The 23,378-nt window shown below is 40.3% G+C and overlaps 2 protein-coding genes across 2 annotated transcripts in view; both read right to left on the bottom strand.

The window, feature by feature from the left end:
- The window catches only part of USP13 (ubiquitin specific peptidase 13), a 159,651-nt gene that overhangs the window by 31,530 nt on the left and 104,743 nt on the right, over positions 1 to 23,378 (bottom strand). The window contains exons 9-14 of the mRNA XM_044669563.1: positions 19,761 to 19,824; positions 12,931 to 13,056; positions 8,820 to 8,973; positions 6,314 to 6,481; positions 3,193 to 3,625; positions 2,973 to 3,043 (exon numbers count right to left, since the gene is read on the bottom strand). Of these exons, the coding sequence (XP_044525498.1) occupies positions 2,973 to 3,043; positions 3,193 to 3,625; positions 6,314 to 6,481; positions 8,820 to 8,973; positions 12,931 to 13,056; positions 19,761 to 19,824 (1,016 nt within the window). The remainder of the gene's footprint in view (positions 1 to 2,972; positions 3,044 to 3,192; positions 3,626 to 6,313; positions 6,482 to 8,819; positions 8,974 to 12,930; positions 13,057 to 19,760; positions 19,825 to 23,378) is intronic.
- LOC123242835 (eukaryotic translation initiation factor 1-like) lies at positions 3,186 to 3,521 on the bottom strand. Its single transcript, XM_044670945.1, has one exon. It carries the CDS (start codon positions 3,519 to 3,521, stop codon positions 3,186 to 3,188), a length of 336 nt encoding a protein of 111 aa, XP_044526880.1.

Below are 23,378 nucleotides of genomic sequence, written 5' to 3'. Positions count from 1 at the left end.
TATATATATATATATATATATATATATATGTGTGTGTGTGTGTGTGTGTGTGTGTGTGTGTGTGTGTGTACATATATATATATAAAATCACTCAAATCCCATTTCCATATTATTTATTTTTGTAATAATCTTTTAAAACCAAAACCCCACCTCCTATACCCATATAAACAAGTGACAAATCATGTTTTTCTTCTGAGTTTCTGCTCCCACAGTTCTTTCTCTCGATGTGGATAGCATTCTTTCTCATAAGTCCATCAGGATTGTCCTAGATCATGGCAATGCTAATTAGTAACAAAGTCTGTTACATTGGATCATCCCACAATGTTTCAGTTACTCTGTAAAATGTTCTCCTGGTTCTGCTTATTTCACTCTGCATCAGTTCATGGAGGTCTTTCCAGTTCTTATAGAAATCAGGCAGTTCATCATTCCTCATAGCACAATAGTATTTCATGACATGCACTTTTGAAGAGAGAGACAGAGTGGAGCAATGGATAGAAAGCTGACTTTGGAGCCAAGATAGCCACATGTTGACCCTGAACAGGCCCAGTCCCTTCCTCTACTTTCCATAATAGTTCACATTTCTATAGTGGGTTTTTTTTTAACTTTTACTTTCCACCTTAGAATTAACAAAATAGACATTTTTTAAACTCTTACCTTCTGTCTTAGAAGCAATACTGTGTATTGGTTCCAAGGTAGAAGAGTAGTAAGGGCTAGGCAATGGGGCTTAAGTGATTTGCACAGGGTCACACACAGCCAGGAAGTGTTTGAAACCAAATTTGAACCCAAGATCTCCCATCTTCAGGCCTGGTCCTCAATCCCCTGTGCCACCTAGCTGCTCATTTCTATAGTGTATTAAAATTGACCAAGCATTTCCCTAACAGCAATCCTGGGATAGGATAGTGCAGGTATTGTTCCCATTTTACCAATAAGAAAGCAAAGGTGTGGAGAAATGACCCACACAGGAACCACAAGATCCTAGGATCCTAAATCTGGCTCTTAGGACCCCGTCTGGTCATATTCTCTTATTTTACATAACTTGAAAGATTATGTAACTTGCTGAAAGTAAGGGACAGAGGCAGAATTGGAATCTAAATCCTCTGAATTCATGAGTAATTGTCTTTCCAGAGTATTATGCTGCTTTCAGTCAACCTCATAGTCAAGGTCTGAAACCAGGTCTTCTGATTCAAAATACAGTGACCTTTCCACTAGGGCATGTCTAGCCCGAATATATCTGTGACATCCCCACATTAACATCCACTTGAGAAAGAAGAAGAAACCAATACAGGGATGTAAAGCTTCCTACTCCAGGAAACTATCTGTGGCCATTCAGGTCCCTGTCTGTCTCTTTCTCTCTTCTCCTCATCCCCTACATAATTTTTAAATTTCTGCTAAGTCTCCTTCTAATCAAAGGCCATCATCTAAAATAAGTGACCACAATTATTATTTCCCATGGAAGACCACCTCCTCAACACCTCCTCATTATTCTATACATCTCCAGTCTCTCTCCTCTCTTCAATCCATGTACCACACAACCACCAAACTAATATTCCTAAAATATGAGAAAGTCTGATGATGGCACTCCTCTGCTCATGAAAGTTTAGTGGCTCACTATTGCCTCTGGAATAAAAAAAAATTAAAATTCCTCATCAAGGTATTTAAAGTCCTTCAGAGTCTGACTCCAATCTATCTTTCTGGGTTAACTCAAAATTTCTCCTTCCTTAGATACTCTATATTGCAATCAAAGTGGGTAAGTGGCTCTTTTCCCTACAGGACATTTTATCTCCACTCTGTACGTCTATGTATGAGTTGTCCCCTCTTCCTCCTTGCCTGCAATGTCTCCAGTCTCAGCTCTGTATCTTAGAATCCACGGCTCCCTTCAAAGTTCAGGGACCTTTCCTGATCAAATGAGAAAATATTTGTAAAGTACTTATCAGAGCGCCCAGCACATAGAAGGTTTGAACCCTTACTAAACAAAAGTTAGTCAGCATTACATGAGGCTTATTGAGCCTACCCATGCCTCGAATGACTTTGAAAATACTTGGCATATTTTTTATATTCTCACATATACATGTTGTTTCCTCCAATAAAATGCAAGCTGGTTCTCTATGCCATATTTTTCTACCTTCCTTAAATCAGAATTTTGCTCATATTTATAATCAATAACCATTCAGTCACCTCTAAACTGTTATGGATTTGGAAAATGTTCTTTATCTACAGGAGAGATTATAATTTTTTTTCAAGCAAAACATTCCAAAAGGCCGTGGCTCCATATCTGAGAAGCTGTGGGCAATATCTACCATTGCTTTCTACATAATCAAAAGCATAATGAAGAATTTTGATAAAGAAAAATATCTTTTTTCCTGAAAACCAGTTTTATTTAAATAAGAGCTTAAATATAGTACATAACATTTAAACTAATTTAAAAAAAACCATTCTGTTAACTTCGCATGGCATAGGGCAGCTATCGATATTAAGAGGCAAGCTCCGCAGTTTACACTGTTTCAATACATTAGTTCAAAATTTGTTCCCTTGCCAAAAGTTTAATTCAGGTAAAGTTGGCCTCATAGTATGGTGTTCTCTCCACTTGTGCATCCCCCAGAGGCAGGGCACTACTACTAAAAATCTGGTCAAATGCTAGACCTTGATGTGATGTAGGAAAGAAAATGTCCTGCCATTGGCCCCAAATGAAACCCTTCCCTGGATCAGGTGGTGCAAATTACCAGGGGAATCCCTGTTTTGCTACCAAAGGCTATCTTTATCTTGGTGGTACAACTGGGTATTGGTGGCTCTACTCACCTGAGCATCATTAAAGGAAGCTCGGAGGGTCGGTTTTCTTAAAAGGACGGGGAGCTCTGCAGAGGGGGCACCCAAGGAGCCTCTGGACAGACATGGTCTCCGATGCTACTAGGGCTTTGGACTTGACTGAAACATCAGATTATTTGAATTTCAGGCTGAGCACTGACCGGCTTTACCTCTTTTTAAATGAGGGGCTGCAAGACTAGACGGCATGGCACTTTTCAGTTTATTACACGAATGAGTTACGCTAGTCCAAGTTAAACGGCGAACCCCAAATGGTTACATTACACAAGCTGTGAGGTTTTTAAACTTGTGACAAAGGACAGAAGGGAATTTTTTCTATTCATTGCAAAGAAATCCTCACTTAAGCTTCAGTGAGCCACAAGCACTTAAAACCCATGAACCTTCAGCTGGTTGTCCTTAGCCAATCCAATCTCAACGAGGAACTGGCATATGTTCTTGTGCTGGTCACCCTGTAGCTGAATTACTTCTCCATATTCTGGATGCTCAATTGCATTGCAGGCAAACTTCTTCCTGAATGCCTTCACTAGTTTCTTTTTATCATAATCATCAGCGATCCCCTGGACAGTAGTGAGGGTCTTCCTCCCATTTCTCTGTTGAATTCTTACATGGACATAATCCTCAGTCCCAGCAGGAAGCAGGTCATCACCCTTATTTGCATCAGCAAAGGGGTCCAAAGAATGGAGGTTCTGGATAGCAGACATACGATACAATTCCTTTTCCTCAGTGGAAGGTGGTGGCGGGAGAAGGCGGGCAGAGGGGGACGGAGCGTCGGGAATTGAGGGGGCTTGAGGGGGCGGCTCAGTGACTGGGGCCAGAAAAATATCTTGAAGCAGAAGCATCACCCCATTTTTGTTCATGGAAAGCCCACAGATAAATTAGATTATCTGAAAACGGTTTGATTATATCCTTTGAACATTTAACTACTAGGGAATGGCTTTTGATCTTATATGCTTGTTTTAATTCTCCATATCATATGAATTGGAACTTTTATCAGAGCTATTTGGTGCAAAATAAGCAAATGACAATTACTCTTGCCCTGTTTACATTGATTTGTTAATGCAAAGCTTTATAATTTTATGAAATTAAAATTGTTAGTGTTAGATTTTATGATCCTTCCTATACCTTACTTGGTTAAAAATTCTCTCCCCCAGTCATAGGTCTAAGAGATACTTCCTTCCATTCTCCACTATTTTTCTTATGATTTGGTCTTGTAAATTTAGGTGTTTGGGTAATTTGTCCCAGAGCAAGATCTGAAGAAGGAAGCAAATAGAGGAAGATAATCCAGGTGTCTTGCTTTTAATTCAAATTACCAATCTTTTAAGTCCCAACTAAAATCCTATCTTGTACAGGAAACCTTCAATCCACTTAATTCTAGTAACTTCCCTCTGTTAATTATTTCTTATTAATCTTTTAGATAGCTTGTTCTATCTGTGTTTTTTTGGCATGTTGTCTTTCCCATTAGACTGTGAGCTCCTTGAGGGCAGGGACTGTCTTTTGCCTCTTTTTTATCTGCAGAGTTTAGCACGGTGCCTGGCATATGGTAGACCCCTAATAAATGTTTATTGATTGATCAATAATTTTAACCTAGGTATCTGGGTTGGCTTTTCTCTTTAAGAAACAAAGGTTTTCTTATAGCCATTTCAAGGGATAGAGAGAAGTAAGACAATTGTCGTTGTTTGGTTGTCTGACTCTTTGTGACCCCATTGGGGGTTTTCTTGTCAAAGATACTAGAGTAGTTTTCCATTTCCTTCTCCTATTCACTTTATAAATGAGGAAACTGAGGCAAACAGGATTAAGTGACTTGCCCTGAGTCACACAGCTATCAAGTGTATGACTCTTTGTAATCACATTTGGGATTTCTTTGGCAAAAATATTGAAGTGGTTTCCCATTTCCTTCTCCCGCTCACTTTACAAATGAGGAAACTGAGGCAAACAGGGTTAAGTGACTTGCCCAGGGTCACACTGCTACTAAGTGTATGACTCTTTGTGACCCCACTTGAGGTCTCCTTGGCAAAGATATTGGAGTGGTTTAAACATTTCCTTCTCTAATTCATTTTACAAATGAGAAAACTAAGGCAAACTTGCCCAGGATCACACAGCCAGTGCCTGAGGGCGGATTTGAACTCAGGTCTTCCTGTGCCACCTAGCTGGGATGACAAACAAATGATCTTTAAAAATACTGCTTAAACAAAACATTCAGGGATCCCAAGGCTATCCAAACATCAAAGGTACTCATGAGTTTTACACTTAACATGTTGGAAACTGAACTCATGACCTCACCTTCCCCCAAGTGTTTCTCCTGCCTAACTTCCCTCTTGAAAAGTACCACCATTCTCTCAGTCACTCATGCTCACAAGCTAGGGATCATCTTCAAAACCAGGTCACTCTCTCAGCCTCAAATCCAGGACATTGCCAAGACCTGCCCACTTGACCTTCCCAACATTCCTCCTATATACTCCCATTCTCTCCTCTGATCCCTCCACCACCCTTTGGCTCAACTTTAGTTCTTTATGTGGGGGGGAGGCTCCGATTGGGAGCAAGGTCATTGGAAAGTGAGCAAAAAAGCATCAACCAAATATTTATTGTTTTTAATAAAGACTTGAAAAAAGTTAACATTTCTAGAGCCCACTCTCAGGTGTCATCTCACTTCATGCCGCTATACACATATACACAGTTTTATAGATTTATTATAGATTATAGATTTATTATGGATTATAAATAGATTTATTATAGATTATTATAGATATTACAGATATAGATCATATACATTATAGATAACTATTATAGATTTATTATTGATTCTAAATAGATTTATTACAGATTATTATAGATATTACAGATATAGATTATATAGGTTATAGATAACTATTTTACATTTATTAGAGACTATAAATGTATACGCACATTTATAATAATTTAATAAATTTATTTTTAATATTTAATTTAATGAATATATAAATAGATTTTTCCTTTAGGGAGTAGATCTATTAGGTCCATTCCTTGTTATATACATAACATTTATTATTACTGCAAATTGAACAGTGTTAGAGGAAAATTGTAGCTATTTTGTATCTGGTTTAGGGGAGAGTGCCTTGCCCACTCACCTAGAGTGATGGCACAGTTGGATCTACCTTGCTTAATTAACCAGGTACTGGTTGTCCTTCTAAACCAGGGGTTCCTAACCTTTTGGGGTTTATGTGAACCTCCTTGGTCAGTTGGGTGAAGCCTACACATTCCTCAAAAAATGCTATTAAGTAATTGAAGGAATTGCCAAATTTCAGTTAGAGATTGATGGAAATAAACATTTTTTTCCCTATCAAGTTTACAGACTTATCCTCAACCCCTTAATTCAATCTATGCCCGGACCTCTTGGCAGATCCTAACTTCTACTCTATAGACACAGACACACACACAGACACATACATACGTGAGCACACACACACACACACACACACACACACACACACACAGACCCCATCCACTTACTTCACACCAGCAGACTTTGCCTGTAGGGCGCTGCTCCAAAAGTCTTCCACATTATCTGGTTCAGAAAAGGCCTGAAGGCAGGCACTAAAAGGAATCCTGGCCCGGACCAGTTCTGGGAGCGGTCTCCTGGATGTCTCTGCTTCTCTTCTGGTCAACTCGTAGGCAATCAGCTCATCTGGATGGGGAAGACAGACAAGGAAGCGCCAATGAAGAGCCTTAGAAAAGGCCTTTGGCGGCTTCTTTGGTCAACAAGAGCCTTCATTCCAAATCCTGATTCCATCAGACACCTGGGAGGAAGGAGAGGAGGAGGAAGCTGGCCTCTCCGATCTGGCTCCTGAATTCGCCTTCTTGAAAGCCAGAGATCCAGGGGGAAAAAGAACTAAATGGCCATCCAGTGGGTAAAGATCCCTTCCTGGGATTTCTTGTCTACAAAGGAGCTTTGGGGAAAGTTGATGTCAAGATGGGGAACATCTCCAGAGGAGGCTCCTAGGATTCGTTATTAGCATTAATACACTTGACTCCTTATAGGCATCCAAAGATTTTCTACCATTTTTCTTCCTTGATGGAAATGTGTCTTCTACAGGTTCTGTCACAAACCTGGTCCAAACTCATTAGCTGATAGCTTCAACGCTGAAAGAGGCTTCATCTGGGGGCAGTTAGGTGGCTCAGTGGATGGAGAGCCAGACCTAGTGATGGGAAGTCCTGGGTTTAAATCTGACCTTGGACACTTCCCAGCTGTGTGACTCTGGGGAAGTCACTTAACCCCCACTGCCTAGCCCTTACCACTCTTCTGCTTGGAACCAATACACAGTATTGATTCTAAAATGGAAAGTGAGGGTCTTAAAGGGGGAAAAAGGCCTTTATCCTTACCCTTCCCACACAAAACCTCCAATGGACTCAACCCTTTCTTATTAAAATACTTGGAAATCTAGGGGGTTCTTAATAATTTTTTGTGTCATAGGCTCTTTTGGCAGTTTGATGACATTTATGAATCCCTTCTCAAAATCATGTTTTAAATGCATAAAATAATACATAGTATTACCAAAAAAAACAGTTATATCAAAATACAGTTATCAAAAAAATTTTTAACAAGTTCACACATCCTAAGATAAGAACTCCTAGTCCAGTAGTTCCCAAACTTTTTTGGCCTACAGCCCCCTTTCCAGAAAAAATATTACTTAGCGTCAATATTACTTAGCACCCCTGGAAATTAATTTTTTAAATTTTAACAGCAATTAATAGGAAAGATGAATGCACCTGTGGCCATCACCGCTCCCCTGGATCGCTGCAGCACTCACCAGGGGGCAGTGGCACCCACTTTGGGAATCACTGACTTAGCCTAATGGTTAGTTTTCTACCAAAAAAAAAAGAGTATTTTATATTTACTTTTATTCAAGTATTTAAAAAGTACTCCCTAAGTGTCAACTACATGTACTAGACAACAAAGATACAAAGACAAAAAAGGAATACGCTTACCCTCAAGGTGTTTACATTCTAACAACATGGACACAAATAATCAATGGCAAATATATAGAAAATAATTTTTTGGAGAGGTGGGGGGAGGGGTTGAGAGCACTAGAAAGACCAGAAAAATTATTATAGCTAGGAGATAGCATTTAAGGTGGGGAGATTAGAGTAGGTGAATGAACAGATGCTTTGCATTTCTTTGGCACATATAAATACATATTAATATCATTTTATCAATAGAAATGACATTAAAGAAGAGGCATAAAGTGCTTGGCCAAAAGCACCAATGGATTTTTTAGATCTGAATTGCAACTAAAACCTTCCATATGTTTTCTCTCCCTCTTACAATGAGATCTCTGAGTGATGGGACTGTCTCACTTTTCTATTTATGGCCCCAACACTTACCACAGCACCTTGTACACAGTGAGTGCTTAATAGATGCTTTATTCATTCAATCATATTGTAGCTCCATCCCAACTCCAGCAGCAGCAGAATGTAAGCTTCTTGAGAGCAAGAACCTTTTTGTTTCGTCTTTATATCCTGGGCACTTGCACACAGGAGGAGCTTGTTGAATGGAATAGAAAATGAAACCAGATCCATTTTGTTTCTTTTTATTTCATTTTTCTGTCTTAGTAACAACTCACAGACTGAAGGGCAAGGGCTAGGCAAACAGGGGTCAGTGACTTGCCCAGGGTCACACAGCTAGGCAGTGTCTGAGGGCAGATTTGAACTTAGTTCCTCCTGGCTCCAGTTCTGGTGCTCTATCCACAGTGCCACCCAGGTGCCCCTTACCAGATGCATTTTCATTTAAACCTGATTTTGATCTACCCTTCTTCATCCCAGGGAACACCCAACCTCACAGTCCCCTCCAAATAATCTCATCAATGACTGACTTTAGTGTTTTCACCTAAAAAGATGCAAATGAGTGATCTCTGCTCTGGGGTGTGTGTGTGTGTGTGTGTGTGTGTGTGTGTGTGTGTGTGTGTGTTACTGTGTTGCGTGTGTGTGTGCATGCACATGTGTGTCTGCTTCTCCATCTGCCTTACCCTTGTTCGTTGCTGCTTCCATGGCCACCGGCAACTGCATCAAATAATCGACCCTCTCCGTGTAGCGAACTTTCCTGGACTGACAGCATTGAATTCGTTCTTCCACCACAAACCGGAAAACATCACTTGGATTTTCAGAGCCAATTCGGTTCCTCTGGGGATTGGATTAGATCAAATTAATCATTCATCTATCAGCAGACCAAATATAGAGACCATGGTCGTATAGGAGATAGAAAGCTAAGCACTGAGTTGGAAAGAACTAAGCTCAAATTCATAACTTGATCCCTTCCTATATTTCTAATCTTCTTTTTTGAAAAATACACTTTCTGGCTTAGAATTAATATTAATTATCAGTTCTAAGACAGAAAAGCAGCAAGGGCTAGGCAATTGAAGTTAGTGACTTGCCCAGGGTCACACAGCTAGGAAGTGCCTAAGGCCACATTTGAACCCACGTCCCCCAGACTCTAGACCTGGCATTGTATACACAGTGCTACGCAGCTGTTCCCCCTTTCCAACCTTCTTATACTTTCCTCCCCCTCCACATGATTCTATGATCAAATGACATCTTTCTCAAACAAGACATTCCATCTCCCTGTGTTAGATATCTTCACTAGCTGTGCCCCATGACTGGAATTTTCTCCCTCCTCATCTCCCAGTCTCATAGTTTTCCCTAACTTCTTTCAGAAATACCTAAAATCCCATATTTTAGAAGAAGCTTTTCCTATCCTTAATACAAGTGCTTTCTCGCTGAGATTACTTCCAATTCATCCTGTTTATATCTTCTTTGTACAGTTATTTATTTACACATTATCTTTTGCACATACACACGCAGAGCAATTAGATTAGAAGCACCTTGAGGGCAGAGACCAATTGTGCCTTTATATCTCTAGCTTTAACTACAGTCTCTGAAAAAAAGGAAATGCTTAAGAAATTATTTTTCATTGATTCATATTGGCCAAGAAAGGGAGGGAGGGATGGAGAGAGAGAGAGAGAGAGAGAGAGAGAGAGAGAGAGAGAGAGAGAGAGGAGAGAGAAAATCATCTTTCCATGGCCAACATTTTTGGACCTCACATTTGATCTTAAAACTACTTACCTGGAAAAGAAAGCCATCTGGATCTCAGACTTCTGTTTTAAATTTCCAGCTATATGACTGAGAAATTCCATTTTCTTAAGTGTAATTTTCATGGGGTCCAAAACAATGTTTACTGTTCTCTCAACATTTGGCTCTCCAGCAATCGTAAAATGCTAATCATGGTGCTGAACTGACATTCTTCAGTGACACTGGCATGGAGCAAAAATAGTTTGGCAGGTTCCTGGGCTATACATATTGAACGTGTTTATTTGTTTTTGTTTAAGAAACAGACAGACAAGTTAATTTCACCTCCATTTGGGACACAGAAAAGAATCAATGTTTGCCAAATAGAAAAACACAAAATTGGTAAGGGGAAAAAATTGTATTTTCAAGCTTCTAAAATGGAATTAGAAAGAAAGGAGAGGGGAGAAAATTCTCTACCAAATGACTTTGGAGCGTCACTCTTAAGATTGTCTCAACCTTCCACTTAAAATTCTTGCTCCTTGAAGGTTAGCAGTCCAGACAGCACATCATGGCTCTGTCAGAGAGTTGAAGACAACAGTTTGAAAGAAAAAGATTAATTCAATTGCATGATATATTTTAAAATTCAAATAAATGGATGAATGAATAAAAGAGTGGAGGAGGGGAGAATGTGCATTTTGGGGAAGGGGAGTGTTTATAAAATTGCAGGTTATTGCTGGAAGGAAGTTTAGAGGCCATTTACTTAAAATCCATCATTTTATGGATGAGGACCCTGAGGCCCTGGGAGGTTAAATGCTAGGATCAGAATTTGAAAAAAGATCCTTTAGCTCCAATTTCAATGTTCCTTCCACACATGCTCCACAACAAACACAACCTTCTTTGACTTAGTATCTAGAGATATTCTGTGACCTAACAATTAGTATTGACATTGAAGTTTGGAAGCAACAAATTGAATCTCTTTAAAAATGCAAATACCTGAAGTGACCCAACCATTCTGGAAGGCAATTTGGAACTGTGCCCCAAGGGCTATAAAATTGTGCATACCCTTTGATCCTGTAATACCACTATTGAGTCTGTATTCCAAAGAAATCATAAAAAAGGGGAAAGGACTTTCTTGTACAAAAATATTTATAGCAGCTCTTTTGTAGTGGCAAAGAATTGGAAACTGAGAGGGTATCCATCTATTGGAGAATAGCTGAAAAAATTGTGGTAAATGTTGGTGATGGAATACTATTTTGCTATAAGAAACTATGAGCTGGATGATTTCAGAAAAAGCTGGAAAGATTTACATGGACTGATGCAGAGTAAAATCAGCAGGACCAGGAAAACATTGTACACGGTAACAGCAATGTTGTGCAATGATCAACTGCGAAAGACTCAGCTATTCTCAGCAATACAGTGATTTGGGACAATTCTGAAGGACTTTTGATAAAGAATGTGAGCCACTTCCAGAGAAAGAACTGTTGGAGTCAGAATGCAGCAAAGCAAACCATCTTTCACATTAGTTTAATTATGGTTTTATTTTGGGGTTTGGGTTTCTATGAGTATTTTTTTACAATGACCAATATGGAAATGTTTTGCATATTAATACATATATAATCCAGATCAAATTGTTTACAATCTCCAAGAGGGGGGAAGGAAAGGAGGGAAGGAAATAATTTGGATCTTACGATTTTGGAAAACATGTTGAAAATTGTTATTACATGTAATTGAGAAAATTAAAATCCTTTGAATAAAAAAATGCAAAAATCTGTTTGAGAAATGTTTAACGGATGGTATGTTATTATTTTTAAATTTTTTCTTTATTTTATTCCAGTAACAAATATACACATAGATTTTCCAAGGTTACATGATTCATATTGTCTCCTTCCCCTCTTCCATAGTTGACAAGCAATTCCACTCGATTTTAAATGTATTATCACTCAAAACCTGTTTCCATATTGTTCATTTTTGTAGTAATCTTTTAAAACCAATACCCCAAATCATATATCCAATAAATAAGTGATACATTATGTTTTCTTCTGTATTGCTACTCCAACAGTTCTTTCTCTAGATGTGGATAACATTCTTTTCATATGTCCATCAGAATTGTCCCAGATCATTGTATTGTTATTAGTAGCAAAGTCTATCACATTTGATCATCCCACAATGTTTCAGTTACTGTGTATTCTCTTGGTTCTGCTCATTTCACTCCGCATCAGTTCATGTAGTTCTTATAGAAATCAACCATTTCATTATTTCTTATAGCACAATCGTATTCCATCACCGTACTATACCACAATTTATTCAGTCATTCCCTAATTGAGGGATATCCCCTCAGTTTCCAATTTTTTTGCTACTACAAAAAGCACAGCTACAAATATTTCTGACAGCACTTTATTTTAATGTCCTTCACTTTTCATCAAAGCAATGCAAAGGGCACTAATGGCATTTGTTTTCCTAAAAATCAAAACCCAATCCTTAGACCCCCTATCCTGCATTAGGATATGGGCCCCATCAAATGTAATCTTGTTGCAGGACACTAGTTGTATGGCCTTGGGAGTCTGTGGTTTCACAAATTCTATCCCTATAGAGCCCCAGTAATGCTTATCCAACCATCTCATTGTCTTGCCCCTTCAGTTCCTCAAGGACACCTACTCACTTATCCAATGACTTGCCCAGAGAGGAGGAGCAAGTCAGAAGAATTCCCCAGCTACTGTCAGGTCCCAGGTCTGGTGCCTCCTTAACTGTGTTCACATTTTTCCACCCACGCCACCCTCTAACAGTATGTAAGCTCCTTGAGGGTGGAGACTATTTAATGAGAGACAGAGAGGGGAGAAAGAGAAAGAGAGAGAGAGAGAGAGAGAGAGAGAGAGAGAGAGAGAGAGAGAGAGAGAGAGAGAGAGAGGAAAGGAGAGAGGGAGGGGAGGAAGGGAGGNAGAGAGAGAGAGAGAGAGAGAGAGAGAGAGAGAGAGAGAGAGAGAGAGAGAGAGAAAGAAGGAGAGAGAGAGAGAAAGAGAGAGAGAGAGAGAGAGAGAGAGAGAGAGAGAGAGAGAGAGAGAGAGAGAGAATACTTACCTCCACTAGATTTACCAGGTGCAAGAAAAACTCCTGAGCATCCTGCTGTCTGTTGGAGGAGAATTCAGGGTGGCTCTTGCTGACAAAGGCCTTGAACATGCATGGAGAGATCCCATTCTGCTGAGGCTGATGGGTAAGAATGTTTGCAGAGACAGAGAAGTAACATCAGAAAAGCCTGCCCTCTTGGAATAAGGCAAGTTACCAAGAAACAAAAAAGAACCTGCTGCATCAGCCTTTTCTGGCCATCTCCCTCTTTGATTTGTTCCTCCCTTGGCTGTCCCCATCACTCTGCCCCTCAAGTGAGCTCTCTCTCCTCAGAACTGCCCCATCGATGGGTCTAAGCTCCTCAATGGACATTCAGCACATAATTCTTGGGGTTGATTTAATGTTTTCTGTGTTCATTTCTTCTCTTCCAAACTAAATTGTAAATGAGCAGAGGGCAAAGATGTTTTCATACTACATATATTTATTCATTCAATAAATCAACAAGTGTGGCAAAGCCCTCAGCCAGGCAGTGGACGTGCCTACAAACATATGTACATCTGTGTACACACAAATACCGACACCCTTTTAGAAGTCCTCACAAATCTAGCAGCAAATGTGAACAATATCTGGATATGTGGATATGGCTTTATCTCTATTCGTCAATACATGTCTATAGACAGATGTACATACATATTATATAAACATGTAGATGCCCACATAGTTCCAATTTTTACTGTTGGGTTTGTTTTACTGTTATTTCGTATATGTATATGGTATATTGAATGAGAAGCAATAGACGTAGGAAATGTTAAATCGACCCAAGAACTACGTGCAGGATGGCCGCTGAGGAGCTCAGACCATGGACAGGGCAGTTCTGAGGACGGAGAGCTCCTGGAGGGGCAGCCAAGGGAAGAGCAGGTTGAGAAGAAGATGGTCAGAGAGATCAGAAGTTGCAGGTTCTTTTTTGTTTCTTGGTATCTTGTCTCATGTCTATGTATGTATGTATGTGCCCAAATAGTACCAACTTTTACTATTAGACTTGTGAGTGCTTTTACAGTTTGCAGAGCACGTTTCATATACTGAATCTATGAGTATATTGCAGGCATTATCCCCTCATTTTACTAAAAAGGAAAAGGAAGAATAAAAAATTTAAGTGGGGGGCATCCAGGTAGCTCAGTGGATTAAAGGTCAGGTCTAGATACAGTAGGTCCTGGGTTCAAATTTGACCTCAGACACTTCCTAGCTATGTGGGGCCAGTCCCTTAACCCCCACTGCCTAGTCTTCCCTGCTCTTCTGCCTTGAAAATAATACACCGTATTGATTCTAAGATGGAAGGTACTCTAACATTTTTTTAAATAATTTAAGTGAATATTTAAATCCAAAAATAAAGAAATAAATGAAATAATTTAAATGACTGGCTCAGGGTCATGCAGCGAGCAAGTTCTGGGAGGCAGTATTTAAGCAGTCTTCCCCTCTATAAATCTAACTCTAGAAAGTGTCTGAGGCTAGATTTGAAACCAGAACCTTGGCTCTCAGTCAAATGAACTCTGCCTCATGTATACATTCTTTAAAAAAAACCTTCTGTCTTGGAATCAATACTGGATATTGGTTCCAAGGCAGAAGAGTGGTAAGGGCTAGGCAATGGGGGTCAAGTGACTTGCCCAGGGTCATGTAGCCAAGAACTGTCTGAGGCCAAATTTGAATTCAGGACTTCCCATCTCTGGAAGTGGCTCCCAATCCACTGAGCCACCCAGATGCCCCCAATGTATACATACTTAAAACATATTATGGGAAATCATAGAAACTTTTTTTTTAGTAACAATGATAGCAATAGCATTTATGTAGTATTCTATGGTTTATAGGAGCAGCTAGGTGGCACGGTGTGTAGAGTGCCACATCTGGAGTCAGGAAGGCTTGTCTTCCTAAGTTCAAATCCAGCTTCAGATACTTACAAGCTATATGACCCTGGACAAGTCGCTTACCCCTATTTGCCTTATTTTCCTCATCTATAAAATTATCTGGAGAAGGAAATGACAAACCAGTCCAAGATCTTTACCAAGTAACCCCCAAATGGGATCACAAGGAGTCAAATGGCTGAAAACAACTGAACACCTGAATTAAAGTTTTTAAAATTCTTTACAAGTATAATCTCATTTTATCCTTACAACAACCCTGGAAGGTAGATGCTATTATTATCTCCACTTTACTGTTTTGTAAAAAACCTCTTACCTTCTGCCTCAGAATAAATCCTAAGACAGAAGAGCAGTAAGGGGTTTGGGGTTTAGAATTTCCCCAGGTCACACAGCTAGGAAATGACTGAGGGCAGATTTGAATCCAGGTCCTCCCAGCCTAAGTCTATCCACTGTGATACCTAGCTGCCCTCCAACCCTATTTTACTAGTGAAGAAATCAAGGAAGACCAAAGTTTAAATGACTTGTCCTGGGTCACATTACTGGTGTCTGAGGCAGGATTTGAACTCAGGTATTCCTGATACTGGGTCCAGGGCTCTACATTAAAGACATCCCTTGGTCTTCATAATCAATGACTTATTCTTAACTGACACTCAGATATTCCATGCTTTATGTCTTTACATAAGCTTGTGCAGTGGCCCATTGCTGCTTCTGAGCTATCAGAAGATTAATCAAGCCTTAAGCATGTAATGAGGCTGCCAGGCGCTGTCCAGAGTGCTTGTCCCTTCTCCCTCGCCTGGTTATCACACCAGCTCATTGACGGTCATTTCCATGCAAGACAGTACCCAAATCTACATATCCTATCCAGGCTCTCTCCTAGCTCTGAGCCCTTGTCACTGTATGCCTATTAGACATCGATCATTAGCTATCCTACCGTCAACTCATAGTTGACAATTCCCAAAAGAAAATTCATTCTCTCCCTCCCCGAATCCTGCTCTCGTCCTGACATTCTTAATACTGCTGAAAGCTCAGGCTCTCACACACCTCAGCATCATTCTTGACCCCAAGCTCCTCAATTATTGATCTTTTCTTCTCTCTACTTGACACCAACGTGGTTGTAGGCTCCCTACATCATTGGCTAGACCATGGTCCAGGTTCCCCTTTCCCTACTCCTGGTACATATCTTCAGACTTCACATTTCTCTGGTTTTCCCTGTGTCCCAAAGTTGGAAGCATTCAGAGAACTTGGTTCTCTTGCCTGGACCTCTCCCTAGTACCATAAGTCTTCTGGCTATTTTTTAACTTTACCTTGTATCTTAGAATCAATACTGTGCATTGGTTCCAAGACAGAAGAGCAGTAATGGCTAGACAATGAGGGTTAAGTGACTTGCCCAGGGTCACACAGCTACTTCTTGCTATTGACTCATGCTGACCTGGGCCAACAACATGCACTTACAATAGTTTTCTAATGATTTAATGATTATTTCTTGGTCTGTGGCTATTTTTCCATGGATGAGATGAGGTGGTGTGAGATGTCCGAGTTATCCTGTTCCCATTCATTCCAATTTTTTTAGAAGAGTTGCCTCATTCTCACACATTCCACCTATCTAATTTGTTGCCAGACCCTGATATTTTTAATGTCACAAAATCTTTGGTATTCATCCCCTTCTCTGTACTCACACCCAACCACCACTCTGGTGTAACCCCTTATCACCTCTCACTTACACCAATCCAATAACCTGATTGGTCTCCCCACTCCCCACTCTGGTTGATCTCCCCAACTCCAGTCCATCCTCCACTCACCTGCCAAAGTCATCTTCTCAATGTGCTGGCTGACCAGGTCACCATCCCACCCACAAATTCCAGTGGTTCCCTGTTATCTCCAGGATCAAATATAAAATCCCATTTTGCTTTTTTTAAAACCCTTACCTTTACCTTTAAAATCTTTCACTGAATCTCTAAAATTTAGCACAGGACCTAGCACACAGTAAGAACCGAGTTCTTCCTGACTCCAAACCCAATGCACAATCCACCATCTCTACAGGAGATGCTATGTTAGGGGGAGACAGGAGAGTTTGACCATTCCTGCCCACTGGAAACTGATCTATCTGGGGAGAGAAAACCTACAATCAACAACAACAAAAAAAGCATCAGGACTGAAGGCAGATGAATTCTAGTCTTACCCAGAGGGACGTGCACTTGAGGAACTAATCATATTTATAGAATACTGTACTAACTTTGCTTATCAACTCTTGCAAAATAGCTGAGCTAAAATTAGAATGGACGGCATCATCCAAAATCACCCTCAAATGTTTACAGAGGCAATTTTCCAGCCTGGCTTACTAAAGACACAGCATGCTCCGTGCCTATTTTCATTGGGGATTAATGTATTGATTAATGAATCAGAGGGAAAGTTGCTACTTGGAATCCTATCATACACAAGCACCAGTAATGGAAGCTGAAAGATTCTCATTTGTTGCCAATCCAGAGGGGTTTTTAAAAATATATATGTTGACAAATGTTTTGTGTCCCTGTTAAGTGAGCATAGCCTTAGAAAACGGTAGAACTTTCAAGAATTTTCTTGGAGAAAGATGAAAGCTATGCCATCCTATAAGAAATGTCTTTGCTACGTTGTAGATGAAATTCATCTAAAAGGAATGAAAGTCTCTACATTTCTAGAGCTTGACACTAAAAGTGGCTATTAGGAAGGTGGCATTGTAGTGCGCCCATCAAAGTTACCTAACAAATACATATTCTTCCTTGATCTGTTCTAGATTGGTGCTCTTGAGAGACAGGCTGGTTTCTAAGATGAGGTGGGCAAGCTCACACCTTCATGTTACTGAGCAGTTTTGCAGACTTCCTCCTGACACCCCTAATCTCTCTCCTCAGCATACATAAAGAATGTGAAATGTTAGAAGACCATTACATGGAATAGTAGATAGAGTACTGGAGTCAGGAACTCTTCTTCCTGAGTGCAAATCTGGCCTTAGACACTTACTAGGTGTGTGACCATAGACAAGTCACTTCATCCTGTTTCCCTCAGTTTCCTCATTTGTACAAAGAGCTGGAGAAGGAAATGGTAAACTGCCCTAGGATCTTTGCCAAGAAAACTCCCAAATGGGGTGATGAAGAGTCAGACACGGCTGAACAACAACAGCTAAAGCACAGACTCTGTCCTGCTTTGAAATCTGTTTTAAACATGTAATAGCAGTCTGACTTTGAAAAGTCATTTATTCTCTCTGTGCCTCAGTTTCTTTATCTGTAAAATAAGGGACTCAATGACCTCCATTCCAGTTCTAAGTCTATCCTTTGATCAACTTCCACATACTAGGTACTTGATAAATATTTATTCTGAGGGCAGCTTGGTGGCTCAGTGGATAGGAACCAGGCCTAGAAAAGGGAGGTCCTGGGTTCAAATTTGACCTCAACCATTTTTCTAGCTTTATGACTCTGGGCCAGTCACTTAATCCCAACCACTTATCCCTTACCATTCTTCTGCCCTGGAACCAATACTTTAGTATTAATTCCAAGATGGAAGGTAAGGGTTTAAAAAATGCTTTTTCCTTTCCATTCTTCTCTGTTCTCTCTCTCCACTCTTTCCTCCTCCCATTGCTTTACTATCTTTCTTTTAACTTTTTTTCCTTTCTCTTACTGATGTTTTTCGAGTCCCATTCACCTGCCAAAGTCATGCTGCTGTATACCTTTCTGCCATGTTGGCCCCAGAGCACAAAAAGTACCCCATGCACTATTGGGTCCCACCAGACAGAGGAGTCCTGGACTCTGACTTTTCCCTCCACCAGGAAAGCAGATGGATCCCACTTTCACAACTAACAAGTCACTCATTTACTTTCATGGAGGAGTGTTCTCATTATTGTCTTTGAGGACACAATAAACCACAGAGATGGGAATTGTTTGGGACCTTCATGGAGCCTAGAGAATTCAAACTAGCAGGGAAAATTAACAGTTCTTGGCTCTGATCCATGAGTTCAGCTCACACAGTCTTTCTTTCTTTTCACTTAAGCTTTTGCATCACCATTTGATATGTCTTGCACACAGTATGTACTTTAATAAATGTTTGTTGAATGAAACTGAAATACACACATGTGAACACACTAATACTTTTAAAGATCCAAAATTAATCTGGGATAGGCACCTTCCCTATCATCAGAGTCAGGTGAGCAACACACATTTATTGTGTTTACTTTGCACCGGGCACTAAAGATGTTTGCCAGCCAATCAATGGGCATTCACTAAGCACTAACTATGTGCCAGACAGAGGCCTGTAAATCAGGTAACATTTATTAAGCACCTCCTATGTATAAATATAAAAGACATGAATAATTTATGATCAATTCCAATTACCAACAAATTTGAAGAGCATCATGGACTCCCTAATCAGTCCTAGTTTCAAAGGAAAACCAAGCCTGCACTCATAGATAAACTCAGGATATAGTCTCCTGGAAGAGGATGGAGACCCTGGAGGCAGACTGTAATCTATGTAATGAACATAGATTTAGAAGTATAAGTCAACTGGCAGCCACTAAACCCACCCTCCTATCCACATCTTAAAATCACACACATACACACACACATACACACACACACACACACACACACACACACACACACACACACACACACACACATCTTGTCTCCAGATTACAAAAAGACACAGAGGGGGACCAGTGTCTCATTGGGTGAAACTTCTGAGAACATAGGCTTGAGAAGGGACAAGAACATTTGGAACAACCACTGTGGAGATGGAGCTGAAGAAAAAAGAATTAAGTGGTTTGCCCAGGGTAATGTCTAAAGCTAAATTTGAACTCAGATCCTCCTAATTCCAAGACAAGCACTCCACCCACTCTATCCAATGGAAGCAAATATAAGAACAAAGCATGAGTGCATTGAGCAGAGAGAAACAGAAGGTTGGCCTTACTGCAAGGAGGACCCAGCTGAGATTAGGTAATATCAATCTGTAATGGATACCACCAGTCCAGTCTCTTCATTTCCTCCAGCTCCATTCAGTAGCACATGAACAGGAAGGAGGCAAAAGATGAGTCTTATCCAGGACTGGAGTTTGTCAAGGGTTACCATGCAATGGGACAATGTGGCAAGTGATTCCAGAGTATAGCATGGCATCCAGGTCACGGTTTAAAGACGGAAGGGAGAATAGCCAGTGCACAACTGATAGTCTGAGAAAGAACAGAGAGTATGAAGGAATGGAGGAAAGAACAGGGTTAGGAGTAATAAAGCAGAGGGAAAGACGAAATGATAAAAGGTTGGGGCAGCTAGATGGTGCAGTGGGCCAGGAGCAAAAATGCAACATTGCCCAAGAGTGTTAGAGGAGCGGGAAGATCAAAGGAGAAGCCCAATGGAATACTAATTCCTCTATTCCTGGAAGAAGCTGGAATGTGAGTGGTGATTTACACTTTCAGCTCCTTCTCTCTCCAGTCCCAACTGCTACAACAAAGCTATTTTTGTTAACCAAAAAAAAGCAGTTAGCTAAATCTTAGTTTCTGCTAAATTGCTCCAGACCCAGAAGCCATGACCAAGACAACAGAAACAGTAAATGCTTGGAGATATGAAGAGAGATCTGTGATCTCAGCGAGGTTCTCCCTGCCGGTGTCTTAACTCATCTTTTTATTCCTATACAAATCATGTCATTCCTCTGCTTTAGAATATATCCCTAACACAACAGAGTCCTCTTGGGAAAATTCATCAAAGTTCATGATGTTTGCACAGCCCCGCATGAACTCTGGTACCCGCACAGCAGATGACAGAAGGATGGTGATTCTACTCAGAGTCCCCTATGTGACTCTTTTCTCATTAACATTCCCTTTTATGGAATTTTTGTAATCGATATCCTTACTCAGCCCCAGGGAAACTCAGAAAAACAATACAGACTAATAGCAAAGCCCTTACAGGCCCCCTACAAACTCCTAGGAAATTCCCACCTTTACATGCAGTAAAACAGAAATTCCCCTAGAAGTCACTTCACAACAAACCAGCAAATAGTGAGTTAATATTAAAGATTTTAAAACCATAACTTAGGTTCCATACACAGATGCCTGCAAAACCAGGCCAGAATAGTTCCAACTTTCCCCCCTCCCTGATTCGGTACAGTACAGTACACATAAAAGAACAATGAAATGATAAATGGAGAAATTGTCTCCTTTACCTTCCCACCACTGCAGCCCAAGAGATATATCAAAAACACCTTGAAAATATGGAAAAGCTACTGGAAAATGAAAAGTATAAATTAATACATTGTCTTCAAAAAAGATGTATGGCAGGAATGGAAATCATGCTAGCATGTATGTAATCTTAAGAAAAAGGTATAAAAATTAAAATAAGCAGATGGCAGATCAGAACAGCTTTCTGCAAGTTTACTACATCTCTGGCTGTTCTCTTTCATGCATCGCTTAACTGTCCCGCCCCCAAGGGGAACCTGGATTGCTGGTTCTTCTGACAGGTCATTTCGTATTCTTTGGTTACCAGTGGATACCAGGATCCTCAGACTCCCCATCGAGTTACCTCTCTCACTGTCTGTCTTTCTTCTTTTCAGATGGCATATTTCAGTCCTGATGTCTTTTGTGCCACTTCTCACAGGGTTATAGGAGCATAGATTTAGAGCTGGAAGGATCTAAGAGATCATCAAGTCCAAATCTCTCATTTGAAATGAAGAAAATGAGGCATTCAATAGCTAAGGCAAGGCAAGTCAGTTTGCTGAAGTTTGTAGCCCACCATGCTAGCTCTTCAGGGCCCTTTGCTCTCCAAATATTTTGAGACCACTGAATGAGATCTTCCTCTTCTCCCCTCCTCTTCACTTCACATTATCCAGACATCTTCCCCCACTATCCTTTATCCCTCACAAAAAGATCGCCCTTCTCCTTGCCAAGGCAAACCCCTCTATGAAGACCTGCTTTCTCATAGCTTCATCCAGGATGCCCCTGATACATGCAGAGACCCTCATTACTACTCATCTAGACTTTTGGTCTCCTGATTGGGTTCCATGCCAATTAGCATCCCCTTCCCTAGTCCAAGTCATACTACTAAACCCAAGTCTATTGCCTCTAGGAGAAAATATAATTTTGTCTATTTGGCTTTTTGAACCCTTCACCATCTGACTCCAGCCTGTTTTTCTAGGCTTATTATGTATTATTCCTGTTCACACACTACATTCAGAGGTCTATGTGCTGCGTCCCAAATGTCCAGGACATTCCACCTCCTCTCTCTAGGCCTCTGAGCAGGCTGACCCTGTGCCACGTAATGATGGAGGGTTGATTGAGTAAATCAGTCAGATTTCCCCAGTACGCTTAAAGTGATCGAGTGCAAATGCCCTGAGACTCTAACAAGATGGAGATCCATCTTAATTGAATTAAACCAATCGAAGGCATCCCAAGTAACTGTGAAACCTTTTGTGAAATCATATAGGAAGAACATTTGGACTAGCTGAAGAAAAACAGTCATGCCCCAGTCAGCTACAAGATACCTGCCCAGACAACAGAGACGTATGGAACTGAGCAAGTGTCTGTAGGTAGAGAGGAGAGAGACACCTCCAAGAAGGAATCTCTTGGGCAGAAGGGGTGAGAGACTGACAGACAGGCAGGCAGGCAGACAGGCAGACAGACAGACAGACAGACAGACAGAAAGAGACAGAGAGACTGAGAGAGCCAGAAAGGCAGAGAAGAATAGGGAGAGAGAGACAGACAGACAGAAAAATGATCCCATTTTCTTCTGGACTCTCTACTTGTAGGAGAAAACAGAACAAACAGGTGGGAAGGGGGAAGTTTGGTACCAACTGTTCTTACTATAATCCCCTTTTCTAAAAACTACATAAGTCAAAAGTCATTTTTACATTACATAAGCTGACTAAATGATTCTCAACTGATAAATATTGATTTATCACACTGGTAGGGGCTCATGCGGCACACAGCATTAAAAAAAACAATCCCCTTGTGGGAGGATAGGCACATAAATACCATTACTGGTGGAGTCATAAATTAGTACAACCATTATGAAAATTAATTCTGAATTATGCAATTAAAATGATTAAGATGCCCATATCCTTTGGCTCATGGAATTCACTACTGGGAAAATACTCCAAGGAGATCATTGACAAGATGAAAGTTCCCATATTCACCCTAATATTTATAGTTACAGAACTTTTTGTGATAGCAAAGGATTAGAAAGAAAAAGAGATGTCCATTGACTGGGGGAATGGCTAAATAAATTGTGGCATATGAATGTAAAGGACTTTTGAGATGTAAGAAGCAATGATAATGATGAATAAAGAGAAACATGGAAAGAATTACATGAACTGATGCAGAGGGAAGGAGATTGAACAAAGTAAACAATATACACAATGATAACAACAAAGTAAGTGATAAGAATAACCATAAAACAATCAATCAAAAATGAATGTTGCATTATAGAGAACAAGCATGGTCCCAGAGAAGAGTTAAAAGATAATCCAATCAATGCAACTACCAACAATTTGGAAATTGGTCTTGATCAAGGACACATGACAAAACTAGTGGAAATGCGCATCGGC

The sequence above is a fragment of the Gracilinanus agilis genome, chromosome 3, assembly GCF_016433145.1.
Source record: "Gracilinanus agilis isolate LMUSP501 chromosome 3, AgileGrace, whole genome shotgun sequence".
Classification (NCBI taxonomy): domain Eukaryota; kingdom Metazoa; phylum Chordata; class Mammalia; order Didelphimorphia; family Didelphidae; genus Gracilinanus; species Gracilinanus agilis.
The sequence above is the reverse complement of the archived record's forward strand: the minus strand, read 5'-3'. Positions and strand labels throughout refer to the sequence as shown.

Bases quoted from the DNA above. Each gene is read 5' to 3' on its own strand.
- LOC123242835 (XM_044670945.1), bottom strand. From the start codon at position 3,521: ATGTCTGCTATCCAGAACCTCCATTCTTTGGACCCCTTTGCTGATGCA.